Source organism: Opisthocomus hoazin, chromosome 4 (genome assembly GCF_030867145.1).
Source record: "Opisthocomus hoazin isolate bOpiHoa1 chromosome 4, bOpiHoa1.hap1, whole genome shotgun sequence".
Lineage (NCBI taxonomy): Eukaryota > Metazoa > Chordata > Aves > Opisthocomiformes > Opisthocomidae > Opisthocomus > Opisthocomus hoazin.
The window spans coordinates 10799724-10822870 of record NC_134417.1 but is presented as its reverse complement, the minus strand read 5'-3'; the positions used below and the strand labels follow the sequence as shown (position 1 = coordinate 10822870).

General features: G+C 39.9%; 1 protein-coding gene across 6 annotated transcripts in view; it reads left to right on the top strand.

Moving 5' to 3' along the window:
• The window catches only part of SPHKAP (SPHK1 interactor, AKAP domain containing), a 75801-nt gene that overhangs the window by 24815 nt on the left and 27839 nt on the right, over window positions 1-23147 (top strand). For all 6 annotated transcript variants that reach the window (XM_075417936.1, XM_075417931.1, XM_075417934.1 and 3 more), the window contains one exon: window positions 546-656. In XM_075417936.1, coding sequence (XP_075274051.1) covers window positions 546-656 — 111 coding nt within the window. The remainder of the gene's footprint in view (window positions 1-545; window positions 657-23147) is intronic.

Below are 23147 nucleotides of genomic sequence, written 5' to 3'. Positions count from 1 at the left end.
ACTGAGTTCAGTGCTTATTACAGGAGATCTTAAGTACTGTAGCTTCTCAGAAAGCAGAAAAATGTCTTTAAGAAGAAAGAGTTTGTAGCTTAGGTGGTCGCAGAAATGAGCCTGCTGACAGAATGAACAGTACTAATCTGTTGTGGAGAGAGAGACAGTGAATCATAAAGGATGCAAGTTTGTGCACTCTGGTGTAATTAAACGATTAGCTTTCCCAACATCTAGGTTTATCTCTTTAATACAGAACAAAACTCGTAGCAATATTTTCCAATAAAAATGTTTGGTTTAGGCATCTCCTTCAGGTATCTCCAAGGAGTTTCAGTTCTTAAAGAAAATAGGCTGGTACTTTAGGGGATGTATAAATCACTTGATTTAGGGTGCATTAACTGGACAGGTCCAAAAGGAAGAGGGGTCTCAATCTTGCCCTCAAAAATTTTGTAGGCAAGATTTCCTTTGAGTTACAACAGTAGAGTTGAGGGCCCCAAAACACAGCAGGCCTGAGTAAATTTTTAAATTAGTGTAACTATTTTTAACTATTTTAACAGATTCTCTGCAGTAACAGTCTGCTAGAATCAACGGACTACTGGCTGCAGAACCAGAGGACACCATGCCAAATTGGCTTTCTGGAAGACAAGTCAGAAAGCAACTGTGCCTCAGTAAGTACTCACTGTAATCTCCTCTGCAGAAAAGACCATTGAGAGTTATTTGGGTAGGGTGTGGGGCCGACCACAGTACATGTTAAATTTTAAAAAGTCAATGACTGACGCTGAAAATATAGCAATCTAGCTATAGTTTCTGTAATTTCCAGCTTTCTGTTACAAGCAAACATACAAAGCAAAAATGCATACAGATTTCTATATAGAGCACGTTAATAAAGATTACTGCAGAAGTTTCCCCACATTTGGCCTTCAGACTTTGTCACCCTCCGTATTTTTTTATGCTCATAATCTGCAACTGACAAGAGAGAAGAAAAAGCCAAAGAGAAAATTATTCCGAACCGTAACTTGTTAAGTGGCAGGTTGGAAAGAGCAGATGTTTAAAAGGCTGCTCAATGTTCTTGAAGGCATAGAGATACAATTAAGGAGAAAACTCTTTCCATATTGGATGAGGAGAAGCTTCTAAAGAACTCAGAATTATTTTACATTTGAAATGAAATTTAAATCTCACTATTGTGGGTTATAATGCAATTAAGTACAGCTTTCGGTTAAGAGTGTACATGAAGAAATAGCAGTTATGTTGCTTTACACACTATCTACATGAAACTTCATGGAAGTACATTGCTATGATTGTAATAGTTTTTTATTTGATGATGAAGGACTCAGGAGAGCAGATTCTTACTCAGAATCCCATTTGATTGCTACTCCCTGGCCCCACTAAGCCAACAAGTGCTTCAGAAAAGAGCAGTTTAATCTCAGGCGAAAGGTTTTCAGCACTGCTTGTGCTGCACACAACCTAAAGACCAGCTGAGGGCTCTCATGAAATCTGCTGGGATTCCCTCAAGGACATGGACATTTCAGCTTTAGCTGATGAACCCAGATGCCTGCTGTCAAGAAACTAAATCTCCATCCCACAGTGGCGATGACTGGAGACTTTATGTCTTGCCTGGGGGTGATGCAGCATGCTTGAGAACAGCAGGAGTGATAGAACAGTGTAATTGCAGAAGTTCAAAGTTAGGAATATGGTCAAAGGTTACAGGGCTCAATTCACTGTCACGCTGTCCACTGGACTATCAGTTCCCATAAGACAGAGTGAGCAAAATACACAACGTAATCAGAGTGTGCTAGTAAGCAACATACAAGGTATAAGGTGAGAAACTAAACAGACTCCTGTGTCTTTTTTGGATGATGCTGGGTGAAACAAGGAAGGGGATATTCAGGAGTAATATTTACTGGTACTAATTTCCTAGACTCACAAAACTAGACAGACAGCAGTTTCCTGTTCTTTGAGCATTCTGCATGCATTCTCCCAAGCAAAACGGTCACAGTATTAGGAAGTACAAACATTGCTGAATTGCAGCTGAAATGCTGTCAGTTGAACAGTGTCCTGAATACGTTCTTAACCAGAACGGAGTCATCAAGCAGGTAATCAGTGGTATCCTGGTTGTTGGATATAGGAAAGGATTGCTTTTAGTGCAATCACTTGGGTTTTACTATTTAGTATTTCATATCTGAAAAAAAGGCTTATTTTCTCAGAGAAAATGATTACTCCAAATAATAATACAAAAATTAATTATGACTTGATTTTTGGTATGCTGAGCTTTGACTTTATGTTTCTATGAATCTTACAGGAAATTATGTCTATCTCTGATAGGATGGAGCTACCAAGAAAGGATAGCTTGTTAAAGTGAGACTATACTCAGATTTGGTTTAAAAATACCCAGTATAGCTGCTTGATACACACTTTTCCTCTTGAAAGCACAGATCAGGTTTTATCTAGCCCTGGCCATTCACCTTGTAGGGAAAATAAGCATTACTCTTACCATTCTGCAGACGTGTGAGAAGAGGCAGAAGTACTGAAATGACTTTTCATTACAATCCCAAAAGGAGATTCTGAGATAAGGCGTTTCAGCAAGTCACAGACCCAAATCTCGCGTGTGCTGAATGCCCACAATTTTGCTGGCAAAGTCACGCAAGGTGATAATTTCCTTTTAATCACTTCTTTGACAAAGGAAAGACAAACAAGACAAAGCTCTTTCCTAAGAGAACAGCTTGTGTTACTATAGTGTGACGGTGTACTTCTGCTTGCAGGCAGAGGGTGGGCAAAGGTGCCCCTTGAGGCTTCCAGGACACACAACTGCCCCACAGCTCCGGACTACACACCATGCTAAACTACCACCACCTACAAGACCCTGACTGACTTCTTTCTTAAATGGGAGGAATGTTAGGATATGCTTTGAAACAAGGTCTGCCAAGTCATCTTCTCTCATTGCCTGCTCCTTGCTTAGTGTGCCTATAGGACAGTCAGCTTGCCTTGTATGGCTTTCTGAACTCAGTGGCAGCTCTACACACACAAAATGTTTTGCAATTTTCAAAGCAAAATTTCAGTGCCTAGTTGATCCTGAAATTTACAATTGTCACTGTAGAAGAGCGATATTGTACTGAAAGAATTTTGTATTAAGGAGTTTGAAGTGGAATGTACAATAATATATTGAGTGAAATTAAACTATCATATGTAGGGAACTTTAATTTAGAAGCTAAGAAGTTAAATATTATTTTGGAAGATCACTGTTCACATCAAGAGAATAGGTATTTGGTAGCCTGGAAGCTTAGCTCTTGATCCGACCCTGGAAGTTATACTTTTGAGTTACTGTTATGTAGTTACTCATAAACTGTTATGAGCAGAACTGAAGTTTTGTTCATATTCCTGGTTAATTTATTCTGAGTGGTAGTACAGTACAGAGTTTTGATTTGGGTGCCTAAAAAGTTGCACAACTAAAGTAAATACAAGAAGTAAACGAGAAAACTTTGATATTAATCATCAAACTTGATATGTGGATCAGAGTGTAAGCACTTGGTGGGTTTTTTTTTTTCAGAATTGCTCTCCCCATCATAGGTATAGGGATGGTTCCTTTGGCTGTGCACAGTCCTTGAGCAAACCAGGGAACAGGGAATACTTAACCACTGTGCAAGGATTAAGCATTAATTCAGTATCATACTTGGAACCTGCGAAGCATTTCATTCTGAGTCCTTTCCGATGACTGACATTAAGCGAGCAGAAGCTGCAGGGATGAGGGAGGAAGGATACGAACATGCAGTAGTTTCCCCAGCTTCTCAATTAGCAAGCAAACCAGACTACTCTGCGCAGAGAATATGTTCTGTCTTCTCTTTCAGGTGGAAGATTTTATAAATTGCTGTTGCCAATGGTGCCAGAGGTGTTTTAATCAAACTGCCTCTGAAAGTTGTCATTGGATTTGCAGAAGGAAGAAAGAAATCTTGAATGTACTGTATCATTAACATTTGCTTTTCCCAAAGATAGCTGGTAATACATTTAGCAATAGTGTTCAGTTTTTGTTTGGAAGAGTTCATGTGTAGTTGCAAGGGGGTCTAATCTTACTGTAATTATAAATGCAACACGACCATATGAACATAGCTTTCATAAATGTTATATTCATTATGTCACATTACAGATTAGCACAGTTAGTACAAGTAAAAATAGACTCATGGCTGTCCTACATATGCTCACCAAGTATACTAACACTGATTTATTAAAACACTAAACATTTAACTTAGCAGACTACTTTTCCAAAGAAAGTTGTTTTTTTTTTAAGCAGAACAGGCATTTTGGCAATGTAATAGTCGATTCATTTCCAAAGTGTTTAATGAAAATGTAGCCATTATGTTATGAAAATAGTAAATTGTGTTAGATGAACCGTATTTCATATTTGATTAAGTTGGAAATCTTCTCCTGAGCTCTGAAAATTGTTATTTCAAATTCTGGTACCCCACTGTAATAGAAGAAATGCTAGTGTGTCCATATTTAATCCAATATTTCCGGTCATCTTTAAGGATGAACAATAGAAATCACAGGGAGAAATAACAGCGAGATGTTGTGTCTGTTCTCCATTTTTATGCCAATTTAGTGGTATGTTGGTGAGCTGTCTATGAAAAGAAGTGTTATATGTATGAGTAGGATGTGAACAGAGTTTGGAAGGTTGTCTTGTCATAACTTTCCTTTTCTAGTTTCTGTACATACTATTTTTGTCCAATTCTTTGTGTTTACATTTGGGAAATCAGATTAGATGCACTGGGATTGAGTCCAGGGGGACAGGGCTAACTGTGTTAGGCTCAGGAAGACTTCGCGTAGAGGCTAGTCAGGAAGGGGCAGCCGAAAGAGATTTCTGCGTGCTTGAAGGCAAGTCACAGTGGGAGAGAGTGAAGGTAAATCCTAGGTAGCAGCGCTGTTTGTTTTCATTTCTATATTGGAATGAAACATCCTACCAGCTCTCTTCAAAATGTCCCTGGGTTCCAGTGTGCTACTTTCCTTATTTCAGGTGACCCTATCTGATTTTGTCGTGCTGTCTGCTTAAAAAAGTTAAACTCCCTCAAAGAACTTCTTCTACACTGCTGTTATGAGTGGTTTTTATCTCTTCAGAGAACAGAGTAATTGCTAAACATTAAATTAAACTTGGTTCAATTAACAGTGATACTGTTTAGCAGCAGTTTACTTCTGCAGATTAGAATACATAGTTTCATGGTAATATCATAATTAAATGGTATAAATTTTAAAGAGTTTAATTATGGAAGTCTTGTTTTGTTTGTTTCCTCTGAATGAGAATTTAATCAAAATCCACTTAAACAAATAAAACACATGGATTCATGAGACATAGTCATTCATAAGCTGCACATAATGACTTCTAAGTATAATTAAAATATCTGTAAGGTGACATTGCTATTACTTCATGGAGACACCTCATAAAATAAATGCAGTTTCACATAAATATATATACCTTTGTCCACTCCATTATTGCCAGCTATCTTCCTCTGAACCTACATCAAATGTTCCCTGCTTTGCACATGCTCTTAAGCAAACCTTGTTTGAAAAAAAAAACCTGATAGTTTGTCCCTACTTTCTCTCCAAAGGACTGGGTTATTTAATTGCCAGTGCTGAACATTTGTGGTTGGCTTATCTTAATACAAGTTAAGAAATTGAAATTCTTTCTTAATTAGATGATTTATAGTTTCTTCTCACATTGCACTCTCCTAAAGTTCAAAGTCTTAATCTTGCACACAGAAAAGTCATTTATGATGATTCTTAGCAGTTCCTAAGATTTGACATTTTTCTTTTCAATGCCTGTGCAGTAAGCATCAGCATGATTAAAGTGGTATTGTCATGCTGCTAACGATGTATCTTAATTGTCTTTTAGGAATTCTTAATGAAAATAGTTACTGAGAAAAAAATAAAATACAAAACAAAAGAAGAAAGATGGTACCATAGTCCTGCAAGACATTGGACATTCATTTACCTCAAGATGCATAAATCATAGCAGTGAATTTTCCAGAAATTGTCTGGACTTTCACACTGTAGACCAGCAACAGATAGAAGAGCCATTAGAAATGACGTTTACACTGAAAAAAGATATTTTCTCTCAGAATGGACCCAGACTCCAATAATCTCCCCCACAAAATACAACATCATGCCCTCTCCCTCTTCACAGGAGCATCTTGTCCCAACACGGAGGCTGGGAAGCAGGCCTTCCCACTCCACACAGCCTGACAAGGAATCACCCTTGAGAACTGCTGATCTGGGAAAATACACCCTTCCCTTCCCAAGCAGTGTGTCTCTGTGTGAGCAGGAATGGGATATCCAAACTTCGGCTGAAATGCTGCAAGCTTTTTCTCAAGAGTCCTGGAGAAGTAGAAACACAATCTTTACACCATTAAATGGCAGTGATAGATATGGAAGGTGGAAAGTCTTTGCTTTTCAATTAAAGCAAAGCAATAAAAACCAGTGCTCATTTCTTACTTTAGCATAACAGGATAACACTTTTCAAAGAATCAGGATGTGTCAAGGGCTCTAAAGCTCATTTTAAAATCATCTTACGTCTCCTTATAGCTGAAAGAAAATGCGGCTTTGCAGGCAGATGGGTGAGACAACAGTGTCAATAAAGAGTTTAAAGATTTGAAACGTTCTTGAAATAGTCCAGCAACTTTACCGCTTGCAAGTACTCCTACTCTGTAACAACATAAATGCTCACACCAGTATGCTCCATACAAGTATGCATATAGTATAGGCTTTATGCATAGACAGACACGGTTGTATATTGGTTAGATTCAGCCCCAGGGAGCAGCAGGAACACACGGCCAGAGTAGAGGGAAAGGGGAAGGACAGCAGCCCAAACTTTGGCCCAATTGAGTCTTGTTAAAGCACCCTCTCTTTTAATTGTTGGCTGCTTTTGGCTGACCCCGTGCCATTTGCACTTTCTCTCCAAGTGGTCTGATGAGTGCTGGTGGTAGCACAAAGGAGGGTGGATGACAACATGACTAGGGACGTGCGGATGGTGGAGACAGTAACCAGCAACATTTCCTGTGCAGCCTGCTCTAGGTGACCCTGCTTTGGCAGTGGGGTTGGAGTAGATGATCCACAGAGTTCGCTTCCAATCCGTAGCACTGTGATTCTGTGATCTGAGTGGATTTATGCAACACGGAAGAGCCCTCATCCATCCACAGCACAGGGGGAGGAGAAATTGCAGCTTGGGGTTGTTCACTGGTTAGCTGAGTACAGGAGAACATACCCAGTCTAGGAGACAGACATTAGCATCTCAAGGAAAGGAAGCAATGCTTATATTAGTGAAGGGTGGCAAGGCTGTTGCTTTGATGAGAAATAAAACAGGTTGTTAAGAAAGCAAACAGGTGATGTTATTATGGATCATTTTGTCTACGATCTCTCTGTTTACTGAGATAATGAAGAATGTTGTTTTGCCATCATAGCAGCTGGATTTTCAGAACTGACTGCTTAGCTTCCTACTGCATAGCTTGGCTGTCCTGAGCAGCAACCTAAGCATTATCCATCTCACAGCAGTTTAGCCATCAAGCTTTTAAACAGGTTCAGGAGGAGGTTAAGGATGCCATTATGCACTAATTTGAGCTGGTCAAATCAGGGCTTCTGTGGTCGCACCTCCTCCTCCATCCCCTACTTCATCTTTTTTACTACCCTGGCATTTGTACAAACATGAAATAAGTTGGTTCAGACAGGTAACTGTGAAATTAAGAAATGCATTTTTCTGGCCAATTCTTCCTTGAATCATCTCACCATATTGTCAGACAAATGCCAGCGCTCACTTAAGTGATGGAAGAAAAACATCCAGGAAACAGTTCCCACAAATTAATTCAAAACAAATGATAACATATGCAGAACGGCAACATCCTTGGAAAGGTGTATTTTGATGGAAAGAAAGAGAACAGCTTTCAGCTGGATTATGAGTGTTTTTCATTCATTTCTTTGCCCAAGTCTTTTTAAAGATTTGACACTACATATTCTTTAGATGTTTAGGTACAAATATACAGATTTATATTTTACATCAGTCTTTGATAATAGAATTACTTCCGGGTAACTTGCAAACAGTAGTGCAGACACTGGGTCAGGGTGTTGAAATCTATACATTTTGTATCCCGTAATCAGGGCCCCTATCTTCCGTGTGTTCTCCAGTCTCTCCAAGGAATGAAAGCCTGCCCTTACTGAAGGGTGGAGGTCTAGTCCTACAGGAGTTCAGAAAGAAGGATGTTTTTCCCAGGCTTGGTAGTAGTCAACAAGGCTCTTGACACAGGCAAGTATGGAAGTGCAAACTTGAATCCCAAGGGAGGGGTTTTTTTTGTTTTTAGGTTTTTTTAAAATCAAAACCATATGTGTGTTCCTGAATAGTGACCATACGTAGCTGAAGCAACTGTTTTGTTTTACTGTGTTTGAATGAAGATTTACATTTGCTAGTAAATATAGCAAAGCCCTATTTGTCTGTGTAAAATAGACAGACCTACTACATACGAAGATGTTGGCCCTCCCTCATGAGGTTGCATGCACACCCTCAGCAGTATTTCATCTAGCCAGGAGATTACAAGAGTGTTTATTTTACCTTTCACTCAGTAATTACTCAGCCATCTTCAAGAAGAGCAGTGTCTCTTTCAGAAATCAAAATCCATCCGTTGCTTTCCAGATCTAAGCCATAATTACTAGAGGTATTTTTAGTTTTCAGTCCCATCTTCCTATTCAGCCTGACGATACCTTAATTATATCCTGACAAGGAGCAGGAGCAGGAATTAACAGCTGCGGGCTAAATTGTGGCACTGAGTCTTAGTCCTTTCTCAGGCATGTGTGGGTGTTCATACTGCTGTGGTAAGGAATTGTACCTTCCAGAGAGCCCCTCTCTTGCTTGCACAGAGAAACCCTCCTCTTCACCAATTACTCTCTGCCTTATGGAGCCCAGTGCAGGCAGACTGAGCGCTAGTTTAAAAAACCGCTGAAAGATTACTTGTATAATCTGTAAAATGTTTCTCGTTTTGCTCTTGTACATACTTGGCTCTGAAAACTGTATCTTCATGTATGAGCTAATTGTAAAGCAGAAATAAAAACGTACCCTTAAAGGCTTTTATTTCCACACTTTCAGTACCACACATGTATTTCATACAGCAGCTAAAAGCTGCCTCATGAATGCTGGCGTGGGGAGGATTGACAGTAGATTTTCTTCTCTTTGCTTGTAACTTTAGGCTTGGACGCTCTTTAATCTTCTGCCTACATCTGACATCTTCTTCCCTGTCCCTCTGTGATACTCTCATACAGTAGTGTTTTCCTATCTATATTTAAGACAAGCGGATGCTGAGCCTTACTCTGACAAAGCTATAAATAGACACCAGGAGGATCAAGCGTGGTATTGCAGCTGTATCCCCTGCAGCATTTCACACTGACATGTTCTCAGTGCCTCCATGGTGTTTCTTTGTCAAGAAATGGGATTCTTGTGCTACCTCCAGAGTGGACATCTGTAACTGCTCGCTGCTATTATAACCACAGGCTCCTTCTGACATGAATTGCAGTGTAAGGCTTACAGAAATTGGTTAAATAGTAAGTATACAGGGCACCAGAGAAAGCAGATGGTGCATGTGACATAAATATTTATTGGCATGTTTTCTTTAAGTCATAAGTGACGATTAATTACATCAAACCCAAAGGAATAAGCCTTAATGGGAAGAAAATATTCACAGCTGCTTTTGAAGCAATGGATTATGAAGAGATGACTTGGGATGATTTATTAATGCAGTCCAGCCATTGAACTAGGGATAGTTTCCAAAATACCAAGACCGATAAATCCACCACATCATTTGAGATATGCAGCTTCAGAAGAGCAATTGGGACTAAATTTCAGGTACATTACTGCTAAAAACGCCAGAGGGAAAGCAGTGTAACACATCCTCTGACAACATACAATGTGTACCTAAAAAAGAATTGCAGCTGGGCTGGGGACACGCAGAAGAATCACGTCAGGACCTTATTTAGCTGAACTTGAGTGACTCACAGAAGATAGTACATACTGGGTTGTCTGCTTTTGGAAACACTCCGTTAAAGCTTGCAGAAGAAGAGCGGTTGGAAACCTCATCTACATGTTAGACAGCAGTTGTGCAGCTCATGGGAGAGATTTTTACATAGAATTTGAAAGGAGTAATGTGATTTTTGTGGCCATCCTAATAAAAATAAAGGGAAAAAAGTAGAAAAATACTTTCTCCACTCACAACTAGAGAGGGAAATTGTGACTTTCTAATCACGCTAAGGACTGTACAACAGAAGGAAGCCCCAGACTTGGCTTCAAGTTGATGTTTCCCCAACCTTCCCTGCATGCTGTTGAAGTTCTGGGTAGAGAAACTAGCAGCAGAGTGCTATGGTCCTACTTTGGCAAGGATGGACTTTTTGATGGTTTGCAGCAGCCTGATTTCACTTTGCCGAGATAAGGAAGATACCACTGTATAGCTGCGGGATACCTGTCGTGAAGGCTTTTATGTTATTTAGATTACAGTGCACAAGATGTGCCTGAGCTGCTTCATACTCTGGGGTTATCACTTGCAAATTTGCCCACCTGTGTAATACTGCTGCCTCACACTTCCTTTCATGTACATCCTTTTGCAAGCAGCTACGGGACATATCTAGTACATCCAAACTAATATTTTTATTTCTATGTTTCACAGCTGGTTCCTCTGCCAGAATCATTTTGGCAAGCATAGAAATTAATGCAAGACAAGCATTGCATCCAAATGTTAATGGATAATTAGCTCTGTCTTCCAGAAGATGCTTTTTTATTCTGAGTCACTATCAGGCTATTCCAAATACCTCATAGAAAGGCTGAGAGAGTTGGGGCTGTTCAGCCTGGAGAAAGCTGGAGGGAGACCTTATAGCAGCCTTCCAGTAACTGAAGGGGCCTACAATAAAGCTGAAGAGGGGCCTTTTACAACGGTCTGTAGTGGTAGGACAAGGGGTAATGGCTTCAAGCTGAAAGAGGGTAGATGTAGATTGGATAGAAGAACAAAATTCTTTATTATGAGGGTGGTGAGGCACTGGAACAGATTGCCCAGAGAAGCTGTGGCTGCCCCCTCCCTGGAAATATTCAAGGCCAGGTTGGATGGGGCTTTGAGCAACCTGGTCTGGTGGAAGGTGTCCCTGCCTATGGCAGGGGAGTTGGAACCAGATGATCTTTAAGGTCACTTCCAACCCAAACCATTCTATGATTCTATGATATAAGACATATTCCAACTTAAGATCCTCTTTAACCACTTAAATATCAAGGATCAAATGCTACCATGTGTGGATGAGAGCGCTACATCTCTTATACCATTTCCAGTCTCCTATCTAACAAAACATTGAGCTATGCATATTAGTTATAACTACTAATGACTCCAAAATGAAGTGATACGAGCCAATGGCAGGGAAGATAAGTCATTGAAATTTGGTCAGTGGGGGAAAGGAAACTGTAATCTAAAAGGAAATAACAGCAACATAAAGGCAACAACTGGTAATTTTCAGTTTCCTTATTTCTTATGAAATATTTCAGATCTCTACAAAAAGGAGATGTCAGTCCTTATAACACATCCTTCTTCAGTAGGCTCAGGGAAGGGAAACACTTAGGAATTACCCAATTATGTTCTTCCATCCCATGACAGCATACCAATTCAATAGCAAGGAAGGAAACAAATTCCTGTCTGCTTCCCAAAGCTACTCAGAGGTGGAGCAATAGGAGGCTGAATAATAGTAATGATAAAAAAAAAAAAAAAGATGGGAGAACACTCTATAGAATATTGCCTGATAATGAACGAATTTCAGCTAGCAGTTTGTGAACAGCTAGGATCTCTCTCTCTCCCAGAAACCATAGGAAAGTGTCTGTTCCTTTACGCGCTTGATAAAGTAGGTGTCACAAGCCTCTCTGCTCTGCATGAAGGGATGCTAAAGAAGCACGGTATAAAACCAGAAGGAAGCTGAATGAAGATCACACGCTATGCATTATGAAACTATGCACAAGAAAGCCACATGCATACACTCCTACTTCAGATAATCCTCATTTCCTCTTCATTAGGGTGTGTGTGACTGCACAGTTATATCTTTAAATAGCTGAGAAATTTGTGAGTGGGCCTGAGTGAGTGCAAAGACTGTCTGCCCCCAGGCAGCTTGTCTAAACCTCTGTCCCAGTTCAGTCTGTTGCTGGCTGCAGCAGTAGAGCTTCTGTTAAGTAAAATGAGCAGTTGTTTATTACACAGAAAAACACAGATTCCCAACAACAGTGTGAGAACTCGAACGTACTAGGACTGGAAGGTCTTCTGCATAGCATTGTGCTCTTAGGATTCAGAGCATGAAATCTAACTTGCACTGTAAGTTGAACCTAATTGAAGTCGTGTGTTTTGCCATAGGTTTTTTCTTCTCCAAAACTCAGGACCTTGTATAGACAAAGTATATGTTCATGTGCCCTTCGAACTGAAAGATCCACTACAGCTGTCCATACAACATCCATTTTACCATCAAAGTATTAGCATACAGCATTTTTTTTCCTAGCTGCACTAAGAAAAAGTTACCAGGGGTAAGCAAAAGCAGGGATGGGGGTTTCTGTTTTGTAGAGGTATTTACCTTCTCAAAGTATCAGCGTAAGTCAGAGAACAATCAGGAACCACACCACATAGTGTTACTGAGATTACCTAGAACACCACTCCTGATAGCGTTGTAGGAAACTGGCTCAGGCTGAGGTTTCTAGCTCCTTGTCCAAAAAGATCTAATCCAATCCTCAGCTAGGTGCTGGCATTTCTCATTTGTTTGATTTTCTGCAAAGAAACTGGGTGCTACAAAAGCCCTGACTTTAATCATCACTGTAGGAGCTTCCAGATCCCATTCTGTAATGTGAGCCTAACTTCGGGATGATGCCACAGAAAGCATGGCAGGGACCATCACAGTCCCATTTGCACCACTGGTCTGGACCTACAGGTTTAAGAAGGCCATGAATAAAGCAGATGCGTTCCTGGCAGAAGCTTGTCTAGGGGAAGAAGAAAGTTCAGACCAGAAAATCTTTTTATTTTCTAGCTTCATCATTTCAGATAGGAGAAATTGAAAGCTAGCAGATTCTTGCTTTACTTAAGGGGTTTGTTCTAATATTCTAACATACACAAATAAGTATGTGGAATGAAAAACTCACTTTTTTTAAGCTGCAGAGCTTAAAAATGCTAGTGATAAAGCTAACAATCCAACTCACTTGTGGACAGAAAGATCTTTATTTCTGTCTGCTGCTCTTTAACTTAGTAGAACAATATCCATGATTTCAGCAGCTGTGTGGTCTGGCTCTGGGAATACAGAGCTTGTGAGAATGGGTGAGTGCACAGAAGTACGGGTACTTCTGCCTGACACGCAGAGATTGCGGATGGGTTTGATAATTCTGGTGTGGTAGCCTCCTCCAGATTACAGCAGAAGATGTTTAACTGATATTCCATGCTCTTTCTAACTGATTGTATGAAAATGTGGGTAGAGTCATATTTTTCTAAGTAATTTTTCTAAGCATTAGGGAAGAATCAGTATCAAATCCACCAAAATGAGGTTTCCCAGTTAAAATCACTTTAGGCATTATGAACAGTTTAAAGAATATCCCAGCTTGCTTCTTAAACAGTGTATTTGGGTAAGAGAAGTCCTTCCAGATCCACACTTCTGCCCAGCTCCTTTTTTTTCTCCCTGAAAAGTGCTTAAAGGACTCTGTGAGAGGAAATTATTTGTCTTTACTATTTCATACTGGATTCTGGAAATCAATAGACCAGACTTCAACTGGGACAAGACCTAAATCTGTCAAAACCTACATATGACTAGGCAAAACATTGTCCCAAAGCAGCTGTGGATTTATGTGCATAAAATAGTTTGACAAACTAGTTGAAATAGATTTAAATTAGTTTGATTAAATATTTTTTTAAGAATCAAGAGAACACCTAGGATTACAGCCTCAGTAAAGAAGCAGAATTATGGTTTCCGGTTGCCTGTTTACCAACAGAAATTATTTCAGGCTCAGCTGAGAGCAATGAAAGAGCAAACTGAAGTTGAGGGGAGAGCAAATTGATGTTGAGGGGAGAGCAAATAAAGGAGAAGTTGGGGAAAAAGGAAATTTCAAAGTTCAGTTAAGGCTTTCATTCTAATTATGCAGTGGCATTTAGGGTTTTGAGAGCGTATATTTAAGATGTCAGATTAACTGACTTGAAGATTCTTTTTAATGTGACTGAACAACCCATTCTGCAAGCATGGTAGGCATGGTGATTCATGATTTCATTTTCAAAAAATTTGTGGGATCCAAGATGGTGATATCGTAGAAGACACTTTTTTTTTAATGGATGCTAACACAAAGCAATCCTTTAAAAATAAGCAGAGAGAAAGAGAGGGCAACACCAAAGTAAACCCCTACTTACGCAGAAGCAAACAGACCTCCAGGCCCACTCCTTTTAAGGACGCATTTGGCAACAGAGTCTCCCCTGATGGCTCTGAGAGGCTTAAATAGAAAGACATGTCTTGACAGAGCCATGTCAAACAACCTCCCAGGCTCCATCAGCAGAAGTTGAGCATTGGGCTTCAGCTCTTTTCAAGCCAAATCTTAAGCGCTGATGGTCTGTGGGAGGCAGGTGAGGAGAACAAAGAAGGCTGGAGGGTGGGTAGCTTTGATAAGGAGACAGACTGTGTTGCCACCAATGCTGACAGTGGGAGAAGGAGTAACTGGTGCTTCTGCCCCACCAGTGTTCTGACTCCTCTGCAGTTTGCAGGATCTGGTATCTGATGTGCTTGACATGCCACACAAAGCTACCATTCTGCGTGCTAGAGATTAGATCTTCATTTCCAATCAAGATGTTGGTTATGAGTACACATGGTCAAGATCTCCGTCTGACAATCTGTAGTCACTTTCAAACTTGCTGGGTGATATCTATGTAATTTTGCAATAGGCCAGAGGTCCCAGAGGTAAAATTTCCTACAGGTTTCATGAATGTAGATGAAAATGGGAGATTGTAAGTGCACTAGGTGAGGTGAACTCAAACCTTGCTTATACAACAGAGAAACAAGACAAAGCCACACCTTCATAAACACTCTACTGAAGGGAAAATGGCAGTCAAAGCTTGCACGTCAAGATGCTGAAAAGTTAACCGTGAAATGTTAAGACATAGGAAACCAGGCTTTTCTAATCCCAGCACTCACATAGCCAATCAGAAAATCAGCTGTTTTCCAGACCGCTTCATAAGCACAAGAACATGTAATATTTCTTTTTCAAATAATCTTGCTGCTTCAGAGCTCTACCTATTTATAACCTGTCTAACAGCTGGGGCAGAGCTGCCTTGGAATTTGTAAAGCGTGTGTGAGCAGACAGATGCTATGCAAGTGTCCTTCAGCAGAAACAGAGGTCAGTCCCTAAAGTTTTAGTTTAAAATGACTGAAGCCGTTGGCAACCATATATTATCTTTATTATAGAACTTCAGTCAGAAACAATGAAAAGAGAGATTGGTGAGCCACAGCAGGAGCAAAGCCCACAGTGAAAGACTGAGCTGGTGAAGTTGAGCAATTAGCCTTTTGTTTGAATCACAGAATCATTAAGATTGGAAAAGACCTCTAAGATCATCAAGTCCAGCCATCAGCCCAACACCACCATGCCTACTAAACCATGTCTCGAAGTGCCATGTCTACATGTTTTTTGAACACCTCCAGGAATGGTGACTCCACCACTGCCCTGGGCAGCCTGTTCCAATATCTGACCACTCTTTCAGTAAAGAAATTTTTCCTAATATCCAATCTAAACCTCCCTTGATGCAACTTGAGGCCATTTCCTCTCATCCTATCACTAGCCACCTGGGAGAAGAGACCAACACCTGCCTCACTACAGCCTCCTTTCAGATAGTTGTAGAGTGGTAAGATCTTCCCTCAGCCTCCTCTTCTCCAGACTAAACAATCCCAAACACTATTCAAGGTGCGGCCTCACCAGTGCCGAGTACAGAAGCATACTGTTAAGAGGGGACACATGATGAAGAGGGCATCACTGCTGTTTTGGGCTAACCCTTGTCTCTGACAAGCCTGGTGTTGACATTTCTGTTTTTCTACTTTCATGTCACTGTTTACCTAGTGGTTTGTGTCTTATCTTCATTGGCCTTTTGTAACTGAACTAATGCAGGTTAGTAGACCTAAGGATGTCTTAGAGACTGTCAATTGCTGAATTTAGAGGCTATGCCATGTGTTGTGAACTCGCTGCTTAGAAACGGGTATATTATCTTCTGAACTGTAGTGGAAACCATTAGCTAGTTGCTAAGAGTTTGTTTTATGTGGAAAAAGTCTCTAAAGAACAAACTAGTTCAGTCGTAGAATAAGCGTATTTTTTAATTTGTACTTTAACTTAATCTGGAGATTTCTACAGGGTGACTCTGTTGGACATGGACAATAAAGTGCATGGAGCCAAGAACACTGTCACCAAACCGTATCCATTATAAAGCTGTAATTTCTGTTGCTTGTAACATTGGTCAGCTGTAGCTGGATCTTTTGTATGCTGAGTGCAAATACTGTTAAGAGAAGGATGAAGCATTCCTTTTCAGAGGGGAAAAAACATGATGGTCTTGGTTTAAAAACCAAATCTTATGACCCAGGAAGCAAGAAGACCTGCATGTTTCCTTCCTTAGTTCCCACCTCATTTTCTTAAAAGCAGAGAGATCTTGCAGAATGGTGTGCTTTTACTACAGAAGGATCCCACCAGCCAGTGAAGCAAAGGGGTCTGGTTTTAATCTAGAGACAATAGTTTCTGATTCACTCGATCCAGTCCTGAAATCCTTTCCACAGAAGGCTTTGAGTAGAGATTTATCACGAGACAGGTTTCAGGAGGTGTGACAACCATGGAGCTGCTGATTTTGTCTGCTGCCCTTCAAAGTACCACCTCCCCATTCCTTCTTCCCCCACCATAGCACAGAATCAAGACACCTAAGCCCAGGGGACAGCAATATGTAGCAGACCTGCCCCACTGTGTGAAAGACACTATGAAAATGAGAAACATGGTCTAAACTATTATGCACACTAACACTGTACTACAAAAGGGGGAAAAAATACTGGATATCATAGTGAAGTGATAAGCATCACTGAGTAGTTAAAGCAAGTAAGAAAGAACTAGCTCACTCAGTTCAAAAAAAAAATACACTTTTCCAGATATTGCTGCTTTAGCTTCTGATCTAACTGCTTGTATCTAGTTGTATAAGGTACAATTTATTCTTTCTATCCAGCTGATAGATATGCTTTGGTAATACCTGCTCATTCATACACCCCAGAGACCTGGCGTAGGTGGAACTCGAGTCCGATCATTCTGTCAGTCACTGCTATGGAGTATTTTCACTTCACATCTTTGTTTAGGAAAATCATTTGCATTTTTAAATTAGGCTTAACAGCATTTACTTCCTCATCTTTCTCCAGTACTGAAAATGCCTGTAGAGCACCATAGAACTGTTTGACATGCACAGATAAGCAAAATGGATTTAAGTACTTATAACTGTTTAATCTCCTTTTTTTGCTTCTGCATGACATACAAATGCCTTCGGGGAAAAATAATTTATTTTTATAGTAGTTTAGAGCAACATTGTACCAAATCAGACTGTCTAGGTGTGTTAAAAAAATAGTAGACAAATATTCAACTGTCCCAGATATCTGAACATTCATTTAATAATGCACCATCAATGTTCTTTTCTCCATAGATCTGACATCGTAATAATTCCCTGCTTCAGTTGCTTATAAGATTTAAGAATGCATCTGTTTGGCTTTGTAGACTACAGGCAGTTACATTTCTTGGCTTACCAAGACTGGCCTGGGCAAAGAATGCCAAGACAATCGGAATTTAGGGCTGCAGGGAGTCAGTCTTTCACCTCGGGTTCATTGTTAAATAGCTTGTTTTTCCAGACCATTAAATATCTTATATTCTTTGGTGCAGTTATTTAGCAGAGTCTGGCCTATAGTTAACCACAACAGTTGAAACTTGATGGCATTTTGACAACTGAGAGTTTCAACAATTTCTATGAAATCTTTTCCCTAGAAGTGTGTAAAATTTGGATGTACTGTATAAAGTTTTATTTTTGTCTTTTTGGAGCAGCCTGGTCGCTAACATACTGTTCCTGACTGTGCTGGTATTTTGGTAGCAGGCACCGGCCTGCCCTGCTGAGCCGGGGATCAAAGGATGCAGGAGAAGGGGAAGGAGCAGGACTGGCTTCTGTGCAATGCACAGACTGGTCTCAGGGTTATATTTGTTATTTTGCTCAGGAACAAATCCTCTGTGAAAATAACATCCCCTGCAATGGTCTAATGGAACCATAATTTTTCCATACCAGCAATCTTCAAATAAAGGAAATGGAAAAAGACAAGATCAACCTGAAGAAAGCTAAATGATTATATCAGTTATGGTTTATTGGTTTATATTTATCATTGTTTTATTTGGACTGGCCTTGAAATCAGATTTCTCAGCTTTGTTAACTGCCACAGTTATACTTGCTAGTCCTCTGAGATTCTACTTGACATTTAAATGGGTACAGAAAGAAAGAAAATAAATAAGCATAAGGCCTAGCAAAAAAGTAATTTAAGACGACTAACACAGGCACAGAAAGTCTTACAGAAATGTGCATTAACTTTGTAGTCTTGCACAAGCAGTAATACTTGCTATTCATTCTGCAAGAACTACTTTTGACCCCAGTCTGTAAATTAAAATGGTGACAGAGAAACACAAACTTTTTAATGGTAATGAGAGACAAGCAAAGGGTAGAAATGTTTTGCTGGATATATTGCTTTTGGCCTTGATGGATGCAGAGTCATTGCTGTGACGCAAATTTTACACCAGATGTGCATATTCATTGGGGCAGTCACTGAGTTGTTGATAACAAGATTCCCATCAAACACAATGAATTTGGCCAAGACCTCAAATTTCTGAAGCTGCAGCATAGGGAGACTTCTACTGTCCAAAGCCTGAGTTACAGTGAAAACCTAATAGCAGCTTTTCAGAACGTGATTCAGAATTATATTGTACAAATTGTACCGAGAGGTGCAGACATCTTGACCTCAGGTGTCAGTTATGAAAGTTTTCTTCTAGTAAATAATTGTGGTGAAATGACCAAAGCCACAAGCTTCCCAAATAATTCACACGAGCGGCCTGCTTTCACACAAGTCCTACCAAACCTAGATGCTAAAAAAATTCCTAGGACCTCGAAAATTATGAGGTAGTTTAATTATTAGATAAGGGGTAATCTCGTGTGACATTTTAGAACATTTATTTAGAAATTATTTTACAGATACTTTGTTTGTCTTTCTAATAAAAATACATAAATGGTACTTGAAACTCTATTGGCATTACAAGACTCAAGAAGCTGCAAGTTTAAAGAACAGAGAGATCAATAATGAGGGGTCCTTACAGACAGGCTATATATACACACATATAAATACATCACAAGAAGTCCAAGAGTTTTTATTTAGCCTTCACATCAGCGTAACTAGCTCAAGTGAAAAAAACACAAGGTTCTTTTTCAGAGCTTTGTAGATCAACATTTTGATAACCATCAACAAATGATCTTGTCATACAGACAGAAAAAACAGATGGCTGCACTACTAGAATCTGCTGGAAAAGGCATTTTATGCCATTCTAATAGAAGTCAAAAAATATGTGAATGTGGCTGGCCATTTTCAAAGAGACAAAACTCACAGAAAATTTCTGGACAAAATACGGCTCCGTGGGTATTTTCTGTGGGTTACAGTTTACTTTGTCTCAGATGCATGGAGTAAATCAATATTTTTTTCTTGGGCTTTTGCTAACTTCAGCTCCTAGGGGAGCGAGACACACAGCTGTACGTTCTATGAAATAGGCACTTTCCATTCCAGTGAGCGATGCCTTGGAGTAGCTATATTTGGTTATTGTGCTGTGGGGAAATTATGGTGATCTAAACTATCTTTCTGAAGCTGGAAGACTCTGACTTTGGTCTAAGGAAAGTTCAGAGCAACTGTATTGTTTTTCTACTTTTGCACAGATGAAATTAGGATGAGAATAGGGCTCTGAATTCCAGAACTGCCATCCTATCACAGAGTTATTGCTGAGAGCAGAAATGAATGAGGTCAGACACTCCATTAAATCCTGAAAACCAACTGCCATAGCAATCATAGTTGCTGTAAAATTTCACAGCCCTCTTCACAAACTGTATCTTCACAGTTCTACATTTAAAAAAGGGGTAAAATGTTCAGCAGCATAATAGCATATGAGAAACAACACACATCCTGAGAACAAACAATACCTGCCCAAAATATAGAGGGGAACATCGTGGTAATAAACGGCAAGCCTGTCATTTCTCCAAGGATAATGCTAAACAAGCAGAACATCACTGCGTTAATGTCAGATGCATGTTACTCGCATTGGGCACAAGGAGTGAGGGAAGATAAACGCAAGCACAGTCAGATACATATTAATTTAAAAGTCACATTGTGAGCTTCATACCTGCATGACTGAAACCAGGACAGAGAGGAGACAGCCCACTGCCCTGTCATACAGCTACCTTCCTGCTCCCACCGCTGGACTCCTGTCAGCAGCAGATGCTAGCATTTAAAGTGAACAAAATAACCACTGAGTGTCATTGGGGAAAGCTTCAGGTGCAAGGAACAGCACAGTTTGAACTTGCCTTTCCTGCTGTGGAGCTGTAGTTGCTGCTACAGTTCTTTGCCCTCGAAGACTGCATTCTCATCAGCGCTTCGGCTGATTTTATATATGAAACGACTGTCAGTCTTGGGCTCAGCAGTCACACAGCCTGCTTAGGGCACACGGTTGTATCCTGCACGTCCACTGGCTTAGGCATTTAAACTATGTTTTTCCTTTGCACCCAGAAACTGCCTGCTCAGAATTATTTTCTCCTGTGATCTCTCCTGGGGCTAATTATCTTTTTCACTTCAGTTTGTAGGAAATTAAATGTGAGTTTTATGGGCAGATTGCAGTGCAGTCCCAAACCAGTTATTTCCCCTAACTCTCTCCTGGGCTGTCTGAATCGGCACCTTGCATGTCTAAGTAGGCTTGGTGGTGTGACAGAAGACAGGAGAGAGGATGGAGAAAGCAGAGCAGCACAGACCTGGGGCATAAAGACTCTAGAAGCTCAGTTTCCAGACAGCACTTACATACTGACAAATGAACCAGGACAGCACAGAACACTGAGTTCTGCACAATTCCCCTGCAAGTATATACACAGAAGTTTAGCCTATGCTGAGGTAAATGGCACCAAACCCAGCCTGCTAGTGACACCTAGGCCAAAACTGATGAGGATCAATCAGCTGTGTGGATACAGTGGTAGAGTGACAGGGACTAAGTGGTTTGTGCCACCCAATGTTGTCCTGCCACCATTTTGGCATTTTTATGCTGTCTTTAACTGCGTGGTCATAGTCCACCAACTGACGTAGATTAGAAACGAAGAAACCACATTTAAGAGTGTCCTTTAGGTTACCAAGTCATAACCATAAATGCTTGAAAATGGCAGATACAGAGTACTCTGCTTTTTCATAATTCTGCACCTTTTTGCAGTCATCCTGTTCATTGAATCAGGCAGAGATCCATAAATGTGGACATACGAGGTAGAATTGAGGTTGCACAAGCCATGCGTGTACACTTCTAATTTTCAAGTCTTGTCTCTTCAGTTTGAATGCCTTTCTTTTAAAATAGATATTGAAATTTATTTGGGAAGATGGTATATAATATACATGGATTTGGATTTTATGGGGTGAAGAAGTGAACGGCTTCTGCAAGACTTCAAAGAAGTGTTGATCACAGTCCTTTACAGTGCAGAACACAAGCCCATGGCTCTCATTTCACTTACCAGAGTAACTACATAGGTTAGGTGCTAGCAACAGCTGTTATCCCAGTGAGAGGGAGGAATATAGTGGATTTTCAGTTCAGCCTCTTCCCCAAGAAGAAGCTAGAAGAACTCATGCTTCATGGGAGAAAAGGGACCGAGCATTTTAAAGCTGTTTCTCAACTCAAAAGCTGCTAGCAGCTCCTAGCCGTTACAGCACTGTGCAAGAAGCTACTGCTAATGTGGCAGGAGGAGCCCATCCTTCAAACATCTCTGCTGAGTTAGTATTTTGACATAGCAGGGAATTCAAAAACGAACAGAGTTTCTTCTTAATTAAAAAAAAACAACCCTAATTTAATAAAAAACCACAAGCTATGGCTTGTTTCAATCTCACCAAAAGCTATAAGGTATTTCGCAGGACAAAAAAAAAGCCTTTCCTTACTGTCAGGCGTTAATACAGACAGCAGAAAGAGGCATTAGCACTTCCCAAAACAAACAGAAAAAAAGTAGCTTGGCAATATCTTATATGGGGAAAATAGTACAGTAGGAAAAATATAGGATTCTTTGAAATTACTGTTGTTAGTATTATACCTCTGAGACAGTGTTTCTTTCTTACCATCAATGTGCTTTTTTATCTAGGGAATATTAAAATGCCAGTAATACCAACCTTCATTAATACAAGCTGAAATGAGAGCAATAAGGAAAATATAGACAATAATACATTTCTTTGGTTGTCATTCAGCTGTTTGCCAGCACCAGTACTCTGAAAAAAAATGAAATTGCTTTACTCTTCCGAAGTGAGAGAACAGTGTTACTCTTTTAGCAGTTCCCTGAGGCCATCTGTCAATGAGTGAAATATATTTAGTGTATTGTACATTATATCCTTAAGTGCTTTATAAACAAATTATTTCTTAACATGTAGTTCTTTTAAGAAGTAATAGTCTTAATTTGCAGACAATGGACACTGAGCTGTCTGCATAGTTTTTACACCTACTCAAGAGTAGATTTCAGGACTTTAAATTGTTGATCTAGAGAATTTACTCCATATACCTCTTACCAGTCACAGAAATTATCATGCAAAATAGGGAATAAGGAAAAAAAAGTTTCTCTATTTGTTTTTTTTGGGATACTGGAAAATAAAGGCTTCTTCAAGACCAAAGCTCTACAAGTTAGTGATCATAATCTGCCTGATACTGTCCTAGTACAAATGCTTGGAGAGTTTTATGAAGAGGAGATCTGGGGGGTCTGATCCCAATTCGTGTTATTCATGTACAAGTATCTGCGTAGTAAAAGGGTTACTGTTTACAATGTGATTGTCTATTAAATGGTTTCTGAACATGTAGCATACTGACGTCT